The sequence below is a fragment of the Ceratina calcarata genome, unplaced genomic scaffold, assembly GCF_001652005.2.
Source record: "Ceratina calcarata isolate Rehan_Ccalc_2016 unplaced genomic scaffold, ASM165200v1 scaffold151.2, whole genome shotgun sequence".
NCBI classification, from domain to species: Eukaryota; Metazoa; Arthropoda; class Insecta; order Hymenoptera; family Apidae; genus Ceratina; species Ceratina calcarata.
In genome coordinates this window covers 1,691,446-1,712,425 of record NW_017136308.1, presented here as the reverse complement: position 1 = coordinate 1,712,425, position 20,980 = coordinate 1,691,446, and the positions used below count along the sequence as shown (strand labels likewise).

The 20,980-nt window shown below is 44.2% G+C and overlaps 3 protein-coding genes across 3 annotated transcripts in view; 2 read left to right on the top strand and 1 right to left on the bottom strand.

Moving 5' to 3' along the window:
- Positions 1-14,032, top strand: part of LOC108632202 (Krueppel-like factor 6) — a 42,477-nt gene extending 28,445 nt beyond the window's left edge. Inside the window, exons 2-6 of the mRNA XM_018036624.2 lie at positions 3,311-3,484; positions 3,551-3,808; positions 3,900-4,111; positions 4,198-4,418; positions 8,209-14,032. Of these exons, the coding sequence (XP_017892113.1) occupies positions 3,311-3,484; positions 3,551-3,808; positions 3,900-4,111; positions 4,198-4,418; positions 8,209-8,384 (1,041 nt within the window). The 3' untranslated portion in view covers positions 8,385-14,032. The remainder of the gene's footprint in view (positions 1-3,310; positions 3,485-3,550; positions 3,809-3,899; positions 4,112-4,197; positions 4,419-8,208) is intronic.
- Positions 14,033-15,315: 1,283 nt separating this feature from the next.
- LOC108632045 (uncharacterized) lies at positions 15,316-19,184 on the top strand. Its single transcript, XM_026819413.1, has 4 exons — positions 15,316-15,747; positions 15,831-16,514; positions 18,267-18,287; positions 18,520-19,184. The coding sequence occupies exons 2-4, from the start codon at positions 15,831-15,833 to the stop codon at positions 19,180-19,182; spliced, it is 1,368 nt and encodes a 455-aa protein (XP_026675214.1). The 5' UTR covers positions 15,316-15,747; the 3' UTR covers positions 19,183-19,184.
- A 440-nt stretch (positions 19,185-19,624) lies between these two features.
- Positions 19,625-20,397, bottom strand: LOC108632044 (uncharacterized). The gene has a single exon (XM_018036340.2). It carries the CDS (start codon positions 20,395-20,397, stop codon positions 19,687-19,689), a length of 711 nt encoding a protein of 236 aa, XP_017891829.1. The 3' UTR covers positions 19,625-19,686.
- Positions 20,398-20,980: the final 583 nt, after the last annotated feature.

Sequence of the window (20,980 nt, the reverse complement as noted above, 5' to 3'; positions counted from 1 at the left end):
ATAAACCGGTACTCGGGCCGGGTCGTGTACACGCGATTCTATCGATTTTATGTTCGCAGAATGGCGACGGGGGCGTCGACGTCGGCGTCGTTTTCATTCACCGGCAGCCCCTGGTTCCTGCGGTGTGCCTCGGAAAGTAAAAGTCGACGGCTGCGCGTTACGCGGCTACTCGCACGCTGAATGAAACCGAGCTATCGACGAGCTCTCTCTCGTATCCACGCGCGAGCGGGTGCCGATCCTCGACGTCCTTCCTTCACCCCGAATGGAAACGTTCGATAATCCTGTCTCACGCTGTGATTAATTCGAAACGACGCGAGAATACCTATCTGTAGCAGCGAACGATTCCGAGACCGTTTACCGACGCGGTGCGATAGAATCATCGACGGAAGTAGTAGAGATCAATTATTATTATCACGGGGCTTCGAGATTTGCGTGGCGAACGAAGAAAGGTTCTACGCGATTCTCTCGTGGCTGAAATAATTCTGCGAATCCGACCGATGCGAAAGAAATTTTGTATAAATTTCCGGAAGGAAGTTCCTGAGAAAATTGATGGTAACGTGGCCTCGGGTAAGATCGAAGCCTCCCGAGTACGCGTACCGTGTAAAGAGCAGCATCCCGAGCATCCGAGAGGCGGGCATTTCGAGCGGATCGGACGTTCCTCGCGCGTGTGCGCCCGAATACCTCGCGTTACTCTCGCCCGGAATGGAGTCGCATCACAATTTTCGGGAATATATCGATTGTTCCACGAGTTTTCTGTTAATTTTGACAAATGGGATTTTATCTTCGTTCATAGAAGAAGAGAGGGAGGAAGGGAAATAGGGTTGGCGATCCTTCATCGGAACGGGCGACAAGATAAATGGGATTACGGACAGTTACAAATGTCCTTTGCGTTTACGCGACGACGACGACGACGACGACGGTACATCTATTTTTCTTTTTAACCCAGCCACGATTCCCTCGTTATTTGTCCTCGGACGTAATTTACGACCCTCCGACTATTCACGTGCGAATCACGAATATTCTTCCACCTCTCTCACTTGCATCGTTGCGTTGTACTCCTTCAAGGATTCGCTACTGATCTTGTCAAACAGTTTATTCTGTCTATCGTGTTTGTATATATATATATATGTATTTCCGGTTCGGCCCCCTTCGTAAGCGAACGATTTTTCGGTCATGTTTCTATACCCGATCGATTCAGATGGAACAAGCTGATTGGTCATTCACACGTTTTTAACGAACATATTCACCCGGAAACTTTCTGAAATCGCAATCAGCCGCCATTATATCTCTCGACCAGGTAAAAACGATAAAAATCGGATTTCTAAAACAAAGTTTCAAGTGCTTACCGAGCGAAACTCGTTGGTTGATTCGAAAAAGAAAAAAAAGGGGCAGGAATATAGTGGCGCAGCCCGAGCACGAGGTAGAGAGACACGGCGCGGATGAGAGGGTGGAACGTGAGACGAGAGGCAAAGACCCGGGGAGAAGGTAATAGGGGTTTGTAACGAATGGAAACAGGTGTGAAACGTGGTAGCGAGAACTCGAGGCGAAGGACGAAGACGGATAGAAAAGGGTTCTTCGGGGTGGTTCGAGTCTTCCAGGCTTTCACGGTATAATCAAGATGTTTGTCGACGTCGTCGGCGGGGGATGGAAACGAGCGGGAAAGATGTCTCGGGTATGGAAATTCGGAATAAACACAATGAGACTGATCACCAAAATGCATGCCTGATACATTTTAATTCTTGGAATCCTGAGCATTTTCTGCAGAAGGAAGAACCGCAAGCTTTCCAATCCACTCGGACGGTGATGGTGGTGGTGGTGGTGCCTGAAAATTCCTTTCGCCTCGGAGATAATGCACTCTCACCGTTTTCTTCCCCCTGGCACTGTGGTTCTCCACCCTTTCGAGGAATTCGATATGAAATTCTTTTAAGTACGGCCACCCCTTCGTAGGATATTGCCCCGCATTCCTGCGGTACATAATGAGCTGTGAAATTCGGGGAAGGTCGACCATCCGAGCACCCCTTCGAGATCTCCTCCCCGTTTTTCGAGCCTTCGGTCTGAGACAATAGTGCCCTCGCTTATGAGAATTCAGATCGAATAATTCCGTCGCCCTCTTTCGCCCTACGATTCGATTAAAATGTGACACGTGGCAAAATTTTTGATTAGTCCAACATCTCTGATTATGCGTTCGATAGTCGCGCGAATACCCATGCAGAATATAATAGCCAGCCGACGATGGCGCGCGGGTAATGGAGTTTGGTAATTAACTAAGTAGATTAAACGTGGAGCTTACCTCTTTGACGCGCAATATTGCTAATAATAATATCATTAACTGCGAGCGTTGAATCACGATATTAACGGTGAAAGTAGTATTTTTATAATCCGATCTAACCGGAATTCACCCGGCTCGTTCCCCGTCGTTCCACCATTTCTCCCGGTTGCCTTATCTTCGCCCGAAGTCGAAATTCCTAGAAAAGAATTCGTCCCCGGAGATAAATTCGCGAGTTTACCGGCCCTCCCTTTGCCCTGCACCCTTCCCAGTTCCCTGGGAATCTCTTTAACGACCTGGCACCGTGCCACCTAGCTATCGTTCATCTACCGACTCTCGACTGTTAATGACAGCGATATTACTTGGGAAAGGAACTTGGGAAAGAAACCGGGAGGGGGGATCATCTTTGCGACATTTTTCTTCGGCCCGCGTCGACCTCTTAACGTGAGTAAATTTTCGAAACCTTATTGACCACCCAGTGAACGTTGTGAATTTTATTGATGCAGCGAGGCGTTGGGTCGAGGCCACGGGAGTTTGGATGGCAGGGTGGCCGGCACCTAATTCATTCCGTACGGAGGGAGAACGGATGCGGGTGTCGGTCTCGTTACGCTGCTACAGTCTCGGCCCGATTGTTTGTTATTGTTGCGACGTCATCTCGTTAACCGAGAACGACCCGTCGGCTCTCGTTAGCTGGTCATTTGTAACCGGGGCTAACCGCGGGAATTTCGGATTCCACCGCAACCCGGGATTCCTCGGCCGAATCGATTTTACCACCTTGCGACGAGCAATTAACAAAATGCGACCCTCCTCTTTCGTCTTGGAAAGGAATATTAAGATTGAGACGAGGTGTCTGGACAGACAGTTGCCTGGCAGACGACTCTCTGGAACTAGTTGAGACAAGAGAAACTAAGTTTCCCCTTATTCGATAAACTTCGAGTTCAGTCCGCGAGTCCACTCGATGCGAAAAAGAATCCGAGGAATTTTAATTCATTTGATTGATTAGAAGCGGAGGAAATTGACGGGTTCTGTTTTCATTCGTTTCAGACATGCTACGAGATGGAGAGGTACCTGAAGGACGAGCCGAAGCTGCAATCGTACAAGAAGCTGCCCACGGAGCTGGACACGGCACCTTGGAACCTCTTTAGGGCTCCTCCTATTTCGTGGACGGCCACGACGGGAGCCGCGAACGCGCAATTCGAGTCCCCGATCAAAATGGAGGTGCGTCGATGCCGAGATCCGGATCGGAACGTTTTACTTACGAAGGAAACCGATGTTTCTCCGTAGATGACGACGTCGTCGGAGGACAGGGAGACGATGATTTGTTCGATGGACGAGATGAAGTTCAGCCCGTCGGACGACCACGGTCACAACGGTCGCGACAGGGACTTGTTGGACCGGCATTTGGACTCGTTGTCCATGTCTTCGTCGAGTTCGGCGTGCTCTGCGCTGTCCTGGGACAGTTCGCCGTCCCAGCTATCCTGCAGGGCTTTCATACTCAAGAAGGAGCCCAGCGAGGACCTTGAAGAGGACGAGGAACACGAGGTAAGACCGACGACGAATCTATATCCAGAAAGACGAGATCATCTTTGCGTTGAAGCCTCGTTTGATCGTTGAATCTTTGGTTTACTCAAAGGAGATCGAGGAGGACGAGGACAGCGGGTGCGAGAGCGAGGGACAGATTCTTACGCCGCCCTCGAGTCCTGGCTCCGGTCAAGGCCATTCCAACTCCAGTCATTCGTCGACGGGCAGCTCGATGCTCGACGTGCAGAACCTGAATCTCCACGGCTCGGGCGGCAGGAGTGCCATCGTCAGGGTCACCGCCAGCAACGCGCAGAGTGTCGCAAGGTACGTTACATGTTTTACCGTCTGATTTTCTCTACGAGTTTTATTCATATGGTTTTTCTAAATTGTCGCCTGAATCGATTCGACAGACTGATCTCGGTGACGGCGAATGGATTCCCGGCGGTGTCGGGTGCGCAGCATTCAGGCACTGGTGCGTCCTCGAGTAGCGTGTCGAACAGGCATCACGCGAGGAGTCACGAGCACAGTCCACCGGACACCAAGCGCAGGATACACAAGTGCCAGTTCCCCGGATGCAAGAAGGTCTACACCAAAAGCTCGCATCTGAAAGCTCACCAGAGGACGCACACGGGTAAGTCGTAATTTATCTTAGAACGAAAACTAAATATTGACTCTAGCGAAAGATCTTTGAAATAAAAGTTGTAGGTCTGGTGTCAGCTACAAGAAAGGTTGAATGTATTTTCCTTCTAATTTCATTGATTAGCACCGATAAGAAAATTGAGGTGAAGGTCATTAAATCTCCGTGCTAGCGAAAAATGTTTCAGACAAAAGTTGTAGACCTCACGGAGATCTATAAAAAAGGCTTTATGCAGTTTTCTCGTATCTCTATTCTCGTATATCTCGTATATCTAAGCGAGTGTTAAAAAAAATCGCTCAAGTGCTGTTACGTGGTGGAAAACTTGCGGAAGTTGGATCTAAAATCTCACCCGGAACTTTAGTCACTTCTTCATTAATTTCTGATGAACTATTAGTCCTAACGAAGAATGCTGCGCAGGAAAGTTGTAGCTCTCCTGAATATCTACAACTTTTATTTGAAACACTTTTCTATACCATCAATAATTAAGAAGTAATTAGCCAAAAAGAAAATTGATGCGAAATGGGGACCCTTTCCATCTTCGTTCACTTTTATTAAAGTCAAGAACTCATGAACGAGTGGAGATAGAGGAAATTTGCGTAGGACATTTTGTATAGACGCCAAGACCTACATCTTCCGTCGCAAGCATTCTTCGTTAGAATGAGGAATCAGTTTTTGCAATAAACAATTTTATTATTAATTAAATTACTCTTCACCTATGGACTAGCGAAAAGTGGTTGAGATAAAAGTTAGGTTCATACAATTTTCTTCTTTCTCCAATGCTCGAGGAGTAATCGATAAGGGAACCATAAATAAAAGAAACGAGGTTCTGCCGTGTCACTGAAAGACTATTTAGAACAAAACTGTGTTACATTTTTCTAATTCACAGATATTTTAACAGAGCATAGTTGACGAAACGTGGAAACGGTTAACGAGAACAGTGAAACAATTTATTCTGCAACGAAGGTTGTATACTTTCGATCCGGCTTTCGCAGCCGGTTGCACGAGAGTAAAGTAGTTCCTCGACGAATGGAATTGGTAACGAGTCCGCAGGCCCCGTCGTGTTGACTCCGACAGGATTTTCGAAGGATTCGTCGTCGTCCGAGCCTCGCCAGTAATTAGATTCGAGATCAAAGTATACCTCCTCCGGTATTTCCATCTCTCCTCGTGAAACTTTTTACCTACCCACCCTCCGCTGTCTCGTCGACTTTTCCCTGTTCGATTTTAACGAGACATGTTCTTTTTTTTCTTCCTTCCTTCCTTCTTTCTTTCCTCCTTTCTTTCTTTTCTCTCCCTCGCTTCCTTCCATTTTAATAACGAGGATCGACGCGATGCATTCGAAATGAACCAAGGGATATACGGAGTAGTACCAGTTTGTTGTTAATATCTGCAAACGAGATACACGAAAATGATAGCAAGAAAATATAATAAAGATGAGGAGAGAGAGAGATCTGACAAGTTTTCGGTTAATCGAGAGGAATAACAAACTAGCCGTTGATAACAGGTTTAAGTATTGAACGGGCGGCGAGTTAGAAATTGATGCCGCGAGGGATTTGGACGGTTTAAGAGTTCCCGGGAAGTTGGACAGAGCTTAGACCAGTGTTCGAGATCAGTCTAAATTGTTTGCACTCCTTTGGCCGCGAAATACAGGACTTATAGCTGGGTTATGTATACTCTTTACCATATCAAATATCTCTCGTGTTCGTTGATCATCGAGCCTGGCAAAAGAGGTTTTAAACAGAAGTCGTAACTCAACGATAAACTGGTACTCCGTTTATTGATAATTCCGTGCGAGTATCGGTGATAGGTTTTGAATGGAACTGTAGGGACATCCTTTGGGTGAAGGATAAGGTCGTTCATCCCTGACCCAGGGTGGGAGGTACCCTCTTTCTCCGTCCGGAGACTCTCGTCTTAACGGCGAATCGGAATCGATCCGATTAGACGATTAACATAGTCAAAGCTTTACCCCCATCTCTTGATTCCGTTCTAACGAGTCGATAATGCGTTCGATCTAAACGGAAACTCTCGCGACGCGCCTCACGGTTTACCCAATTTCTTAATAAAAACATCTGAAACTCGTTGGACCGCGAACTCTTATCTCGTAAAACGAACGTTTAAGCGCGAAGAAAGTGGAACGTCGAAAAATGGAACGACGGTAAAGGGGATTGAAATATCGAGAACCGGTGAAACAATATCGTATAGATATGGAAACGGGAAATGGAAAACGATTAACCCGGGAAATCCGCGGTATCCGTCAACTGGATTGGGAAACCAATTACAAACGAGGGAAGAGGCCGTAATAGCCGTCGTCCTTCTCGCCGGGACAAACGTTACTCCGCGGCAGCGACGGCGGCGGCGACGACGATACGTGACGTCACTCGACCCGGTAGAAAAGGGGCGCCGGGTAGCGGGGAGATGGGTGAATTCATAACAGAGTCATAATTGCGGTACCCGCGGTATGCATAATCCCGTAGTTAGCAGTTCCGCTTAACGATCCCTCGCGCGGTACCTCGGGGATGAAGCCGTCTCACCCTTATTGCCCGCTCTCTCCCGCTCATTTCCCGAAAAGACTTCCGGTTCTTTTAGCAGAGCTCTGACTATTTTTACCGCGACACGGTGATGAAACGTATCATCCGTTTTCCTCTGAGGTCAAAAACGATTTCAGACAGGATTCCACTGTTGTAACGTTAATCGTTATTATTCGTATAAAATACACTGAGAATCGTCATATCGCGATCATAACGATTGTTACAAATTCCACGCGACTGTCCATAAATTCGCGTTTCCCGTCGGAAGGAGGATGAGGATGAGGGCGAGGGCGAGTCCTTCTCGTCGCGTGGAAGAACGATTTTTCCACGTCGCTCCCTAGGGAGGAGGAGAGCAGAAGAGAGTATTGCCACGATACGTCAGTCTGTCCGTGGCGTTCGCGTTCACGTCCGCGTCGTTCGTCGTCTTTGCATTTTATTAAGTCCGTCGTCGCCGACGATGTATAGATCCCCGCCCTCCCTCCCTGCGTCGTGTCGTGCCGTGGGAATAGCGACACGCCGAAATTTATGGCCCCGGACTTCTCTTCTCGGCAGATCCGAACACGTTTCGAGTGGAACGCCGCGCGCCGCCTGTAATACCGAAGACAGGATCCGACCGAGTCTCGCGTCACCCACGCCCCCCCCCCCTGTTCATTCTCTCACCCTGTCCCTCGGATTTCCACGGAAAACTAAAATTCCTTCGCGAAGCATCCTGAAAAATAAATCGTCGTTCGTTTAAACGGAACCACTCGAAGTGTCGCGCGATAAACGATGACACAGCTAACGATTTACCGTTGATTTACTTAAAAAATGCAGCGATGCTAATATGTATCTGCAAAGAGGTTTAGCAGTGTTCATTATGCGTCTGCCGCGGGTGTAACAGGTTAACACCTTTAAGCCGGCCTGTTTAATATCGCTTTATTACGCGCGGGTCCATTATGTGGCGATAAAGCTACGAGTAAATGCGCGTAAGCCTAGTAGGCTCTGACCAGCCAGCCAGCCAGCCAGTCCGGTTGACCGTTTCTACTTATCCCTAATTCCCGCTGATACCTGGAATTTCCCGTTTAAAAACTTTTAATCAAACCCGCCCCACATACTTTCATAAACGTTAACAACGAACCAGAGGTAGAAGAATGAAAAGAGGAAACATAACGCGCGTGTTAAAAAATTAATGTCGAACCTTGATTACCGTGGAATTTTGCTGCTTCCGCCGACGACGGGGGAGAACGGATTCTTCAGCTTCCGTTTTGTTTCTGTTTCAGGCGAGAAGCCGTACAAGTGCAGCTGGGAGGGTTGCGAGTGGCGGTTTGCCCGTTCAGACGAGCTGACCCGCCACTACCGCAAGCACACCGGGGCGAAGCCGTTCAAGTGCCGGCATTGCGACCGCTGTTTCTCCCGCAGCGACCACCTAGCCCTCCACATGAAGAGACACGTGTAACGCGCGCGGGTTCCAATCCAGAAAGAAAAGAAGAGAAACAGCTTTTGGTAGTCGAGGATCGGAGATCGACCGCCGATCCGAGGATCCACGGGAGACGGTTTGGCGACGCGGGACGATTCCTGTTTGGTTCGGTTCGAGGACGATCGGTGTCGCGAAATTGTCATGGTCTTGATTCATCCTGGAGTACCTCCGACCGATCTGAGTCGTGAATCGATGGCTCCGAGTCATCCTGGAACAGCTCCAAGCGATCTAAATCAACTTTCCGAGCTTCTACTGCATTCTGGAGGATCTCCAAACGATTTGGAACAAGAATTGGTGACAGTGACTCGGTCTGGAGGCTCTCCAAGCGATTTATACCGACCTGACTCGGCTTCGAAGATCTCCAAGTGATCTGAACGAGTCTTCTGGAGGTTCGACCAATTCTGGATGACCTCCGAGCGACCCAAACAAATTTTCCGAAGTTCCCATTCATCCCGAAGAACGTCGAAGCGATTTAACCGAACCTGTCGCATCTCCAAGTGACTCGAATCAACGTCCGGCGGTTCTTACCCGGTCCCAAGGATCTACGATCGGCTTACCAACCTTCTCGGAGACTCTCGGAGAGGATCTAACGAGAGTTCACCGACGTCCAGTTGCCGATTTCATCGGACGTCGATCCTCGACTCGGATCCAGCGGTCTTCTCAGCACGAACAAGTTCGAAATTGATTTCGGTCGAAGACATTTGGTGGTCCCACGGACTGAACGGAGGTTGAAGCGAGAGGATCCAGTGGCTATCAATCCCGTTCCCTCTTCTGAACGACTATGTAACCGTACGGTGAATATGAAATTCGTGAAATCGACGATCAGGCAAGAGGGTACCCTGTCATCACCGTTACTCGGTTTTATCCTCCAGGCAATGGCCGAGCAAACAACGAGAGAATTTTAGGTACGAACGTCGTCGTCGTCGTCGTCGTCGTCGTCGTCGGTAACTACCAATCACTGCCATTAAATTTGTAATAGTTAGAGAAACGTTGCCTCGAGGACGAGATCCACCGCTGCTACATCCAATTGTCTGCTTCCTGTGGGAGGTACGAATTTTCGGTTATCAGGGTCTCCCGCTGTTCTTGAAAACCTGAAGACAATAAAAGTCTGTCGGTGCCAAATTCTTTTTTCCTCCCTTAAAAATAACTGCGACTCGTCCGACCAAAAATTCGGTACCTTTCACAAAACTGGAAAAGAAGAAATGTTTCTCAAGGGATCTTCCGTGGCTCGTCTCTTTATTTCCTCGTAGTGGCAAGCAGTTTTTCTAAGAGCCGGAAGGTTTGTACTTTTGTACGATGCTTTAATCGGAAATTTTTCATGGGTGGAGGGTGGCCGGGCGGACCTGCTCAAACGTACAGAGAAACTATATTTTTTAATATATCCTCGTGTGTTACCTAAACAATGTTTATATAGAGAAACGTGTGAAGACATTCCAAAAAAAAAAAATGAAGTGAACTGATTTTTCATTAAGCTCGCTGCCACCCGTCCACCGGACCCCCGGGGTCAAAATCCACAAACGACTCTCAATTGTTTCAAATTATTTACGATCGTCTCTCGGATCGAAGGGGGTGGCAGACAATTTTTTTTTTGATCGTCGATTTCGAGAGAGAGCCATAAGAAAGTGAGCCATAAAAGAAGGGAAAGTGCGTCTGTTCGGGGAAAGACTAATTTACTCGAAGTTATTAATTTTTAAATGTTCAGTGGCCAAATAACTCAAGCGCACGTAGAAACACCGTACCTACCGACATTTAAGGTAAAGCCTGACTGACATAATTGAGTGGAATTAAAAAAAGAAAGAGAGAGAGTGTGTTTGTGTGTGTGTATGTGTGCGCGCGCGTGTGTGCGTGCGTGTGTGTGAGCACGATTTTAGTTTAGGGGAATACAAATCTATATATATATATATAATATATATATATATTATATAGTATATTTTTTGTTCTTTATAATTTTATTTTTATCGAACGCATGGATGTTGTTTATTATTAATTATTTTATTCTACCCTTCGATCATTAATCGTCTAGGGTTCAGAAACCAAAACGGGGGGTGCGTGTTCTTCGCTTTGCAATTTTATTTGTAATTTAAAGTAACGAAAGCTTATTTGTTAAATGCATTTCCGAAGAGTGTATATCAGTATTTTCTGTTAATTTGTAAAATCTCCGAGTTTTGTTATTGTATATTATATGAATAAAGTATGTGCGTGCGCGAGTGAAAGCCGAGAGAATTTGTGCAATTTCACGTGAAAGCGTTTTCATTATTTGTTACCATGTTTAAAAAACGAGAGAAATACGATTATTATTAAATAAAAAAAATATATATATATACATTGTATATGTATATACGTACATGTAGCTGCATTTACGATTAGGCTAGGATCGATGATATGGGAGGATGATGACGATGATGACGATGATGAATGGGAGGACCGTTTCAAATTTTTTGATAGCCATATACAATTTCGAGAGGTGTTTTCCAAAATTTACTAAGTTAGAGCTTTTCTTTACCCTTTATTCATTCTGTAAGACCAACGAGCAAGGGCTGGAATTAAGAGGAAGAATGAAAGTCATACCTAAGATTAATTTTGTGGGGTGGAATTGTTGACCGAATGTTAATTAACCCTCGGGACGTACCTGGGACAGGACTCACCCCCGATTCGGTGTACTGAGGGTTGAAAAACATATATTATTCATCGTACACTAAATTTTGATTCGAAACGAAAGTAGACAGACTGAATTTACGCACCTGGTCAACCATTCTACCTGCAAGAAAAAAAAACGAAAAAGCGTTAAAAGCGACTAAAAACTAGGTAAAAAAGTAGTTAGAACCGTAGGTAGGTAGCCCCGTTAGATAGATGGAAAAACGTTAGATAGGCAGAAGAAAAAAAAATTAGATCGATGAGCGACGTTCGGGGAGGAGGAGAAGAGATTATTATAAATAAAAAAAGAGGAAGTCTAAACGATAGATAGGTGGATATATTGCGGTAGATAGAGATACGAGTATCCAAGGAATCTTCCTGGGGTACCTAAGGGAATTATCCCTGTCTGGTGTGTTTCCCCCCCCCCATTTCTTTTCCTTTTTTCTCTTGTTAAAGTCAGTGGAACGACGAATGAGTCTGCAAGATTAACCAAAGTGTAGTTAGAAGGTTTCCATGTTTCTAGGATAATTAATTGATAATCGGAGAATTGAACAATTTTCAAGGGTCGAATAATGCACTTTCAGTTTTCTCCAGCCAAGGTTTTTAACAATGAGAATCGATGTTAGGGTAAAGTGACCTTCGGCATCACGAAAAGACTTGTAAAAAAAAAAACAAAAAAAAAAATGAAATAATCGTGCAACGAGTTCAACGAGACAAGGAACAAATATTAAATAAAATTAAGTAAACGAAATGACGAAACACGAGGGGCGCAAGTGTAATTAATCGTTGGGCGTCCGTCCTTTAATTTCATCTTCCATTAACGCTTATTTGTAAGAATAAATCTCGCTCGGAGAAATCTCACAAGATATGTAAGAGAACGCAGGGAAACGCACAAAGGTATGAAAACGGCCCCTGGGTCAGTGACCCGTGGGTAAAGATCGATCCCCGGGTCAAAAGTGGCCCGCGATCACCGAAGTACTATTTTCGACGTTTTTACGGTCCCGTTCGAGGCCTAACAATCGTTTCGTTTCCATTCCGAAAGCGAGGGAATCCTTCGTTTCGATTACAATTCAATTAAAAATATTCTAAATTATCGTTTCTTCGAAAATGATCCTCGCAGTATGATGAAAAGTACTCGCTATACTCATTATATATATCATGATAAACGAAAAAGGCAAAAAAAAGCAACAGATCACGTTTTAGGGTGTTAAGAATGAAAATAGTATTTCTAGCAATTTTATACAGGCATGCGACGTTTCTTCTTGTAAATAAAACGACATACGTACACCACCCCGGTCACTGGCACGGAAACACGGAAACAGAATGTTACGGTGTAACAAAATTATTCATAGACGGTAATTAATTAATTAATTAAATAAATAATCGAATAAACGCCTCGTCGACGGTCGATCGATTGGATTCGACCATCGAGCAAACGAACAATTGTTATTTTGTCAAAAGTCGTCTGGTTCGAATTTTATTTCATCTAGCATTTGCTCCATTCTATCGCGTCTGATTTATAACGCGGCTATACTACTGACATATACATATATACAGTCTACTTTCCATTTAAAACTCCGTTGGAAGTTGAATTAATTTTTTTCTACAATTTTCATACGTTTTTATAGAATTCTCGAGGGATGGCTTTTTTCCTGTGATAGGGTTGGGGCGAGACGCGACTAGAGAGCCGTGGAGAGCGGCACCGTGTTTCCTGTACAAACACAGGCTAGGGGGAAGCGATTAAGCCAGCCTTCGACTCGATACACGTTTTTCGAATTTCCGGATTGAGAGAATCGATACACGGAGCGCACGATTACAGCGGAGAGAACGCGTTGCGAAAAAGATAAAAATGAAACGAATGGAGCAATCGCTATAAAACGAAATTTCAAACGAAACTTGCAAGTATTTCGTTATTGAACAGTTTTATTTGCAATTGCATCTGCAACAGCAATTTTTATAGATCGCCAGATATTTCGTCGAATCGAATTTCTTAATTGGAATTGATCTTCAAGCACTTTGCCATCTTAATTGGAATTGCATGGGAATTAATAATAATAGAAAGCGGACACGGTCAGGCTCAATTATTATCGACCCGTACTACTTGCTAGGTGTCGCGATTCTACTTCTAAATTTTCATTTCTATTCAGTAAAAATGTTTTCTACCGCGTAAACATGCTTGGGACGACTTATTATCGACTCGTACTACTTGCTAGGTGTCCGCGCACGATTTGTATTGACTTAAGCCACGTCCCACGCCGTACGCCACTTACATTGACCCGCGCTACTTGTTACGTATTATTAAACGCCACAATTTAAACTCTCCGGCGCGAGCGTCCCGACGGGTCGCTCTCGCCAACGTTAAATTGGCTTTGCTTGTAAATAAATTGACGCTTTGTTAACTCATTCTAATTAATCAAAAAAAAAAATAAAAATGGTGTCGTGAATAAATAAATTTATCGCATAGGCTTACATCAACGAAGCTTCCAAGCTTTAGTCAAATTTGTTGATTTCTCTCTCTCCCCTCTTAGCAATTTTTATATTAATTAGGACGGTTCGACGCGCTTTCGCGTTCCAGCATCGAACGAATTAGTTAATTGATTAGCGAAATTCTGCGATTATTAAAAAAGGGAAGATGAGATTCTCTCGATTAACGAACATGAGAATTGTTTCGAAATCGTTTTTGTATTGCGACGAATTTGTTGCGTGCTGATTTATACAGGGTGTCCCGGGTTCAGCGACTCGGAACCGGATGAAATTCCAAGTAGCAAGTTCCTTTTCCCTCCGACCGCTATTGACAAAGTTATTATAAAATGTGGACCGCAGGTTCTCGTTAACAACTTCGTTGATAATGATCGAACTCTCGACTCGGAATTCCATCCTCTTTCACGGTCCCGCGCAGGAGGAGAGTCACGCCTCTCCGGGACACCCTGTCCCGCTTGTATATGATGCGTGCGTCTTTCATTTTTATTAATAATAAAATGGTTTTACACAGACACGAACATACGTTCACGTTATTTTTGATGGCATGACCGAGTGGATCGAAGACGATGATGATGATATTGAAATGAATATATATATAAATATATATATTTATTTTCTAAGATATATAAATAGATATAAAAACAATATCGTCTGTATGTATATTAATTAAATTATGATTAATGCACAAAATGTAATTATATGTACATGTAAACGTGAGAGATTGATTGATCAAACCATCTTGCTCGTGCGTGCGTGTGCGTGCAAGAAAGAGAGAGAGAGAGAGAGAGAGAGAGTGAGTAAGAGTGTGCGAGGAGAATTGAAAAGGAAAACACTTGTCCTTTTTTCTCGAGTGGTTTTCCCGGTTAAGAGAGTTGGGGGCTTATCCGCGGCCGCTGTAACCTCATCTTTTGATCGATCGAAGATAGCTTGTATTTCTGCTCAGTGCAAAAAACAAAAAAAAAATAAACGTACGTTCCTGTTAAACGAGAAGTTAAATATACCATTCGACATCCGCACGTTCCGAGCTTTCTTTTCTTCTACCATTCTAATCATTTTCAAGGATCATCCGACGAAGAGGGGAAGAATTATACATAGAAGGATGCTTTGATCAACCCGTCCGCATTGTTATCATTCGGATACATCCGGACGCTAATGGAATTCGAAGTCGGGTAAAATTGTGCACGCCTGCACTCCGGGGAACCCTATAATCGAGTTATACCACTGAAAATTGGACATAATCGATAATTTCGATTATCTAGCGACATTCTTTGAAACTGCGTCGGGAAAGTTTCGATTCTCGATGGAAGAAATAATTTTTCGAAGAAAATTTAGTGGACATCACGTAAGTATACAAGAAGACCGGGTCGGCGGCGGCGGCGGTGGTGGTTTTCGAAGGGTCACGTCCGCCGGTGGTAACTCGGGGAAAGCCTCGCGGGGGCTATCAAACTTTCGTAGACTTCGGCTTGATACAGTGGAACCGTTCACCCCTGGCGGTCGCAACTTCCACTCCTGATCAACCCCTATTGTGACTCGCATCGCAGCCCGCAAAACCGTCCCCAGCAAATTCTCTGTTTGCGGTCGCGACCCGTTAATACCGGACGTTCACGCCCCTTTGCGAAGCTGGAAGCTCGCTGGAATATTTATTTCGAACGTCAGCGCGTCCATCATTTTCAGTAGAAACGAATAAATAAAATGAGAGTCTCTCTCGAGTTGCACATTGAAGATCTATCGAGAAGATGATAAGATTTATAATTAGAGTTTATCTCATTGTTCGTTACGTAAGATAATATTTTGATTCTTTTTCAAGTAGTCTGCTCGAACCGTGATTACATTTGTATTAACCAAGGCCACGCTCGCTATCTATCTCGCCTATCTTAGAAAAATGATCTGTCGATCGACTAAAAAACAAATACATACACTTTCCGATTGACAGAAATTAACAAAATAAATAATTAATACAAGTAAATCGAACAACAATACCTCGTGAAAATCGATTAAACTGAACCCCGCTGCTTCCTTTCAAGGGAACGTTCAGAGGCACTTGACGAAATACGATTGCCTGTTTTTTCCCACACTGATTTATCGAAATCTTATCGTCCCGTTCTCTCAGGTGATTTTCATCCAATCAGAAGTACTCGGTATACTTCTATATAACTTCGGTAACTCCTATATAAGGCGGCAATTATCGATATAATCGAACACTGCGATCGAACTTAAGCCAAACACGGTAAGTCCCAATTCCGAGATCAGCCAATACCTACTATTTATTTCATTTCAATTGGCAATAAATAGAATTAATAATAATTATAGATGAAGCTTCCACTGATAGTCGCCGCGATTCTGGCTGGCCTGGTAGCAACCAGCCATGGCCATTTCCTGCCACCTTTTGGCGAAGGGCAGTTGTACGAAGACATTCAATACTTCATCGATATGATACCCATGGAAAAAGTCGTGTCGATCGTGTTACAATACGCGAGCGACGACACCGATTTCAAGGAGCTGATCGTATACTTCAAATCCGATGAGTTCAAGGAGACGTTGAAGGAAGTCGAGGCTATCGCCGAGTTCCGCAATTTTGCCGACTATTTAGAAAAGAGCGGGGTTCACATTTACACAGGTTTAAACAAACTAAACGAAGTCGTGGGTCTCCCACCGTTCCATTCGGCGTTGTTCGCGAACAAGATCACCGGAGGACTCAAAGGGCTGTTCGAGGACGTCAAGAGTCTGGTTAATTACGACAATTTCATTCACGGCTATGTGTACAAAATGAGGACCTCGGACGCTTTCCGCGAATTCGTTGCTCATCTGAAGTCCAACGAGAATCAGAAGTTCGTCAACGCTCTTTACTCGAGCCAGAAGTTCATTCATTTCAGGGCCATGCTCGTTCAGAAGGGTTTGGATATTGGTTTGGTCGAGGACGTCATTTTCACGGTTTTGGGCATTGACTTTCCGGTATTCGAAATGCCACCGCAAATGAAACCACCCGTCAAATGTGTCTGTTAACTGCCTGGAACGACTCAGTCCGACAAAATTTGTTCCCCTGTACCAATTGACCCTGTACGACTCTATGTTGAACAAACTGTAATTTTCTGTAATAAAACAAATTTCCTATGAATTTTCGAAGTTTTCCTGCCGCCTGAAGAAGCAATAAATTCCGAAGGAGTGGCGAAATCATGTTTCACCGGCACCCTCTCCTCGATACAAAAGCTCGGAGGTAGAAGGCGGAGCAATTTTCTCGAGAGCAAACAACGAGCCCTGCGACCTTCTCGCATGCATTAAACTTTGAAACCGGAAGCCAGCAGGAGGGCCTTCCTCCTTTCCTGCCAAATGAAATTTCAAAATCCTCTCCAACCCTCTTTATCTGAAAATTAAAATCCATCGGATCTCTTTAAAAAGATATCTTGTTATTCATGATAAAAATTGAATGCTAATCTGTTCGTGCAGCTGTTTGAAAGATGCGGATTAACGGTATCGGAAAGTTATCTTGATAATGAGATTCGATAGACCTTCGAGTTACCTTGGTACCATTCGTTATCATCGAAGGAGTGTCCCATCTTTATCTTAACGATAAATATCTGTCCCTGACTTTTGGCCGTAATGTACTTTCTCAATCTTAATCTGTTTTATCAAATTGACTGCTTGCATTAAACGGGAATCAAAGGAGCTTTCCTAAACATTTCGACGATTAGTTATATAAATGTATGCTACGAATAATTCCATCATGTATTTGTAAATAAAATTTCGATTAAAAATCACGCGAGAGCCTGGAAGAGATATGTCTAGCAGTGGCCAGGCATTGGAAAATGAAAATGAGTATAGGTAGGTAGGTAGCTAGCTGGAAAAATTGGAGCGTGATTCTTAATTAAAAGCTCTTGAGCATCCCGTGAAGCGAGACAGGCGGGTAGTAGCTTTCAAGGGGCCTTCGCAACCACTACCTACCAAGCTGAATGATTAACGGGTCAAATAGAGTAGGAATAACGAGTCACCGAGGCACCGTCGATCGTGAATCATTTCGTAGTCTCACCTTAGCTTTGCTAGATCACACGGTTTTCCAAAGGTTCGCCAACGGAAACGTGTACGAGCTCAGAATATTTCTGAGACGGTGTTTCACGGATATACAGCGGCATGAGAAAATAACTTCTCGAAAACCAATAAAAATATTTAAATGATTCTCGGATATTTTTTAGATTGATATCAAATCAGATGTATTTTGAATTATAAAAAATAAAATTCCGGTCTCTCTCAAGTTACATATATGTAAAACATTCAATCAGATTAAGCAGATAATAAAATTTGTAAGTCTCCTCCGATTGGTCTATTCCTTTGTTTGTTACGTAAAATATTATTTTTTTATTTATTAAGATATCTTAATCTTAATCGAGATTATCTCTATATCGAACCAAGGGCACGCAATCTCGCTCATCGGCTTGTTTGCATGTAAAATAATCTATAATGTGTCCGAGAATCACTTAAATACAATTTTGAGGATGAGATTATAAGATATCGATACGATTGGAATCTGTCGAAGTGCAATAAAAAATGAAGAATTGTAATTGGAATTTATCGAGGCGTTAATCTGGACTGGCCGGATTTTAGATACGCTGATCGAAGACTACGGAGAGTACTCGAGCCTGGGGGTTTATTTGCATGTATATGACATAATATTATCAATGGGTGATGTTATCTCGCTGTCCGTTTAGTATATAAATCGACGGTTGAGGTACGATTAGCATGCACTCCTCCGAGTTCAACCAACCGACCAACATGGTAAGCAATAGCAATATTCACAATTACAATTTTAATTGCCTTAAACTGAATTATTTTCTCAACAATTCTTATTGTTAGAAGCATTATACTTAAATGATTTTTAACTGTACCACGAACCTGGCACTGTTCTAAAAATGTTTGAAAATTTTATATCTCTCTCTCTCTCTCTGTGTCTCTCTCACACACCTCTGACAAAAAACCGATGTCCGAATCGTTCGTTTCTGCTCCTCAGATGAAGTTAGCATTCGCAGTTCTGGCCGTTCTGGCCCTGTCGGCTCCCAGCCAAGCCTGGACGGTACCCCGAACCGGAAACGGTGCGTTGGCCAAAGAAATCCAAGACTTCGTCGACATAATTCCGATAGACAAGATGGTATCCATAGTGATGCAGTACGCCGCCGAGGACGCTGAGTTTCAGAAGCTGGTGCAGTACCTCTTAGGTTCCGAATTCAAGGCCCTCATCACTGACGTAGAAGGCATGCCTGAGGTGTTGAACATCCTGAACTACATCCAAGGCGCCGGACTCGACATTTACATGATGGTCAACAAAGGCAACAAATTCCTGGGCCTGAAAGAGCTAACCCCGCCTGCCTATTTCGCTAACAACTTCGGTGTCGTGAGGATCTCCGGCGGTATCCGTGGATGCATCAACGATTTAAAGGCTCTGTTCCCCACGGAAGAGGTCGAGGCTTTATACAAACAGAAGATGGCCAGTTCTCCGGTTTTCCAGGACTTCATGAAGCACCTTAGCAGCCCGGAGTTCCAACAGATCGCCACGAAGGTCTGCGCCAATCCTCATTTCAAAGATCTGTTGGCCAACGCTAAGAAAGTCGGCATCGACGCTCAACAGGTCAAGATCGTCATCGAAGGAATCCTAGGTGTCAAACTTAATTGCTAAATACTCTCCGTTTTTCTTTTGTTATTTTAATTTGAGTTAATAAAAGCATTCAGTGTATCTCGGCAAATCGATCATTTCCCACAATATTAAATTGTATCTTTGTATCTTTTACGATTGTAGAATCTAAAATGTCGATGATAGACAGTTGAAAAACTTTGAGAAGCTAGAGAAATAATGGTATACATGGATCTGATTTCCTGATTCAGACCTCGAATGTGGGGATCGTCTGAATTTTCCTGGGGCGGGGGTGGAGTGGATGGTAATTCCTTGTTCGATACATGACGCAACATCGTCGTCGTCGTCGTCGTCGTCGTCGCACGACTCGTAATACCCAGGATAATCCGCAGTAGATGCAAAACCGATGCGAGACGCACGGAGCATAGCAAAAAATATTTTATCAAGCTGCCATAAAAGTTTGCTCGAAGAGATAGTCGTCGTAGATATTAACCGAAAAGTTAATCTTTCAAGAAACCATCGCCAACCCATCGAATTTATTCGACTTTATTATAAACGTGACGGATGTACACTCGTGAGCGATTCAGTGAGATGAGTGTACAGTTCGTTAAACAGTTCGATGGCGAAAGTGATTTCCAAGCCAGCTTCCTTAGCCCAAAAATAGTGATGATGCAAAACATCGTTCTCCTCCACAGCGTCGCAGAAGTCCCTAAAATCCCTCGACCTAAGTAGATGTATAAACCTCCTAAAGCTGCCGGAGTACTTCACCTTCTGCCTGAGGAGTTCGTGGAGCTCGTCCATGGGCACGGTTTCTAAAATCTTGTTGATCATCACGGTGAGTCCTCCATTGGCGATATTAGGATCGAACCTCTTGTATCGCGGCGAGGTCTTCCAAAACAATCTGATCTTCTCCTGCCAACCGTCCACGTCCAGCCCGTTCTCTCTCAAGAATCTCACCAATTTCTCAAATTCCTTCATCTTCTCGAACTCCTTCGCTATGAACCGTTTCTGGTCGTCGATGAAAGTGACCGTGTCTCCAATCTGCGCGTCGTACTTCATGTAATCCTCTATTATTCTCTTTGCCTCGTGCATCGGCACGAACGCCAGGATATCTTTCAGGTCTTCTTCCAAGGAACTATTGTCAACCAGCGGTGGCATGGTAGACAGGTCGTTGTCCAGGGATCGAACCTTCATTCTGTAGGCCACGAAACCGATGAAAACCACTGCCAAAACGCTGGCTAACATTACTTGGGGGTTCATCGTTTTTCTTTGGGAGAGGGAGGGAGGAAGGAGGGTAGAAGATTTCTGATCGATTGAGATTCTAAAGGTTTAGTTGATTTACTTATAGAGGTTGACGTTCCTATGATTCGAATTGGGACTTACTTGGGACGAGGCTAGATTGTTTTTAAATGGTAGATGCTATATACGTTGACGTCATTAGTCGACCATTTTAAGAATCATGTATCTTATCATTTTGGTGCTGGTGATGGGAGATTTCTTAAAGGGACAAGGAATTTGAAAGGGATAGCCATCGTCGTGAGACAGCCATTGTTTGCTTTGAAGTTGCCTTCGCGTTGCTCGGTTTGATCCAGGCTCACTGTAAATTTCAGCTTCCTAGCATTCACAGTTTAGGAAATATAAATGAGATGGCGAGATCAAAAGCTATTATATATGTATAGGCATTTAAACGATTCTGGAACGTGTTCCAAGTACACACACATATGCGTCACGAATTTTTTCAACCCTCTACCTTTTTTATTGTTCATAATCAAGTGAAATTGTTACAATTGCATATATGTATATTAAGTTATTGAAAGGTCGCATACAATTTAAGATACAGAGA

Coding starts and splice junctions, on each gene's coding strand:
- LOC108632045 (XM_026819413.1), top strand. CDS start 15,831: ATGAAGCTTCCACTGATAGTCGCCGCGATTCTGGCTGGCCTGGTAGCA. Junction 16,515..18,266: donor TGAAACCACCCGTCAAATGT/GTCTGTTAACTG, acceptor CACTCCTCCGAG/TTCAACCAACCGACCAACAT. Junction 18,288..18,519: donor TCAACCAACCGACCAACATG/GTAAGCAATAGC, acceptor TCTGCTCCTCAG/ATGAAGTTAGCATTCGCAGT.
- LOC108632044 (XM_018036340.2), bottom strand. CDS start 20,397: ATGAACCCCCAAGTAATGTTAGCCAGCGTTTTGGCAGTGGTTTTCATC.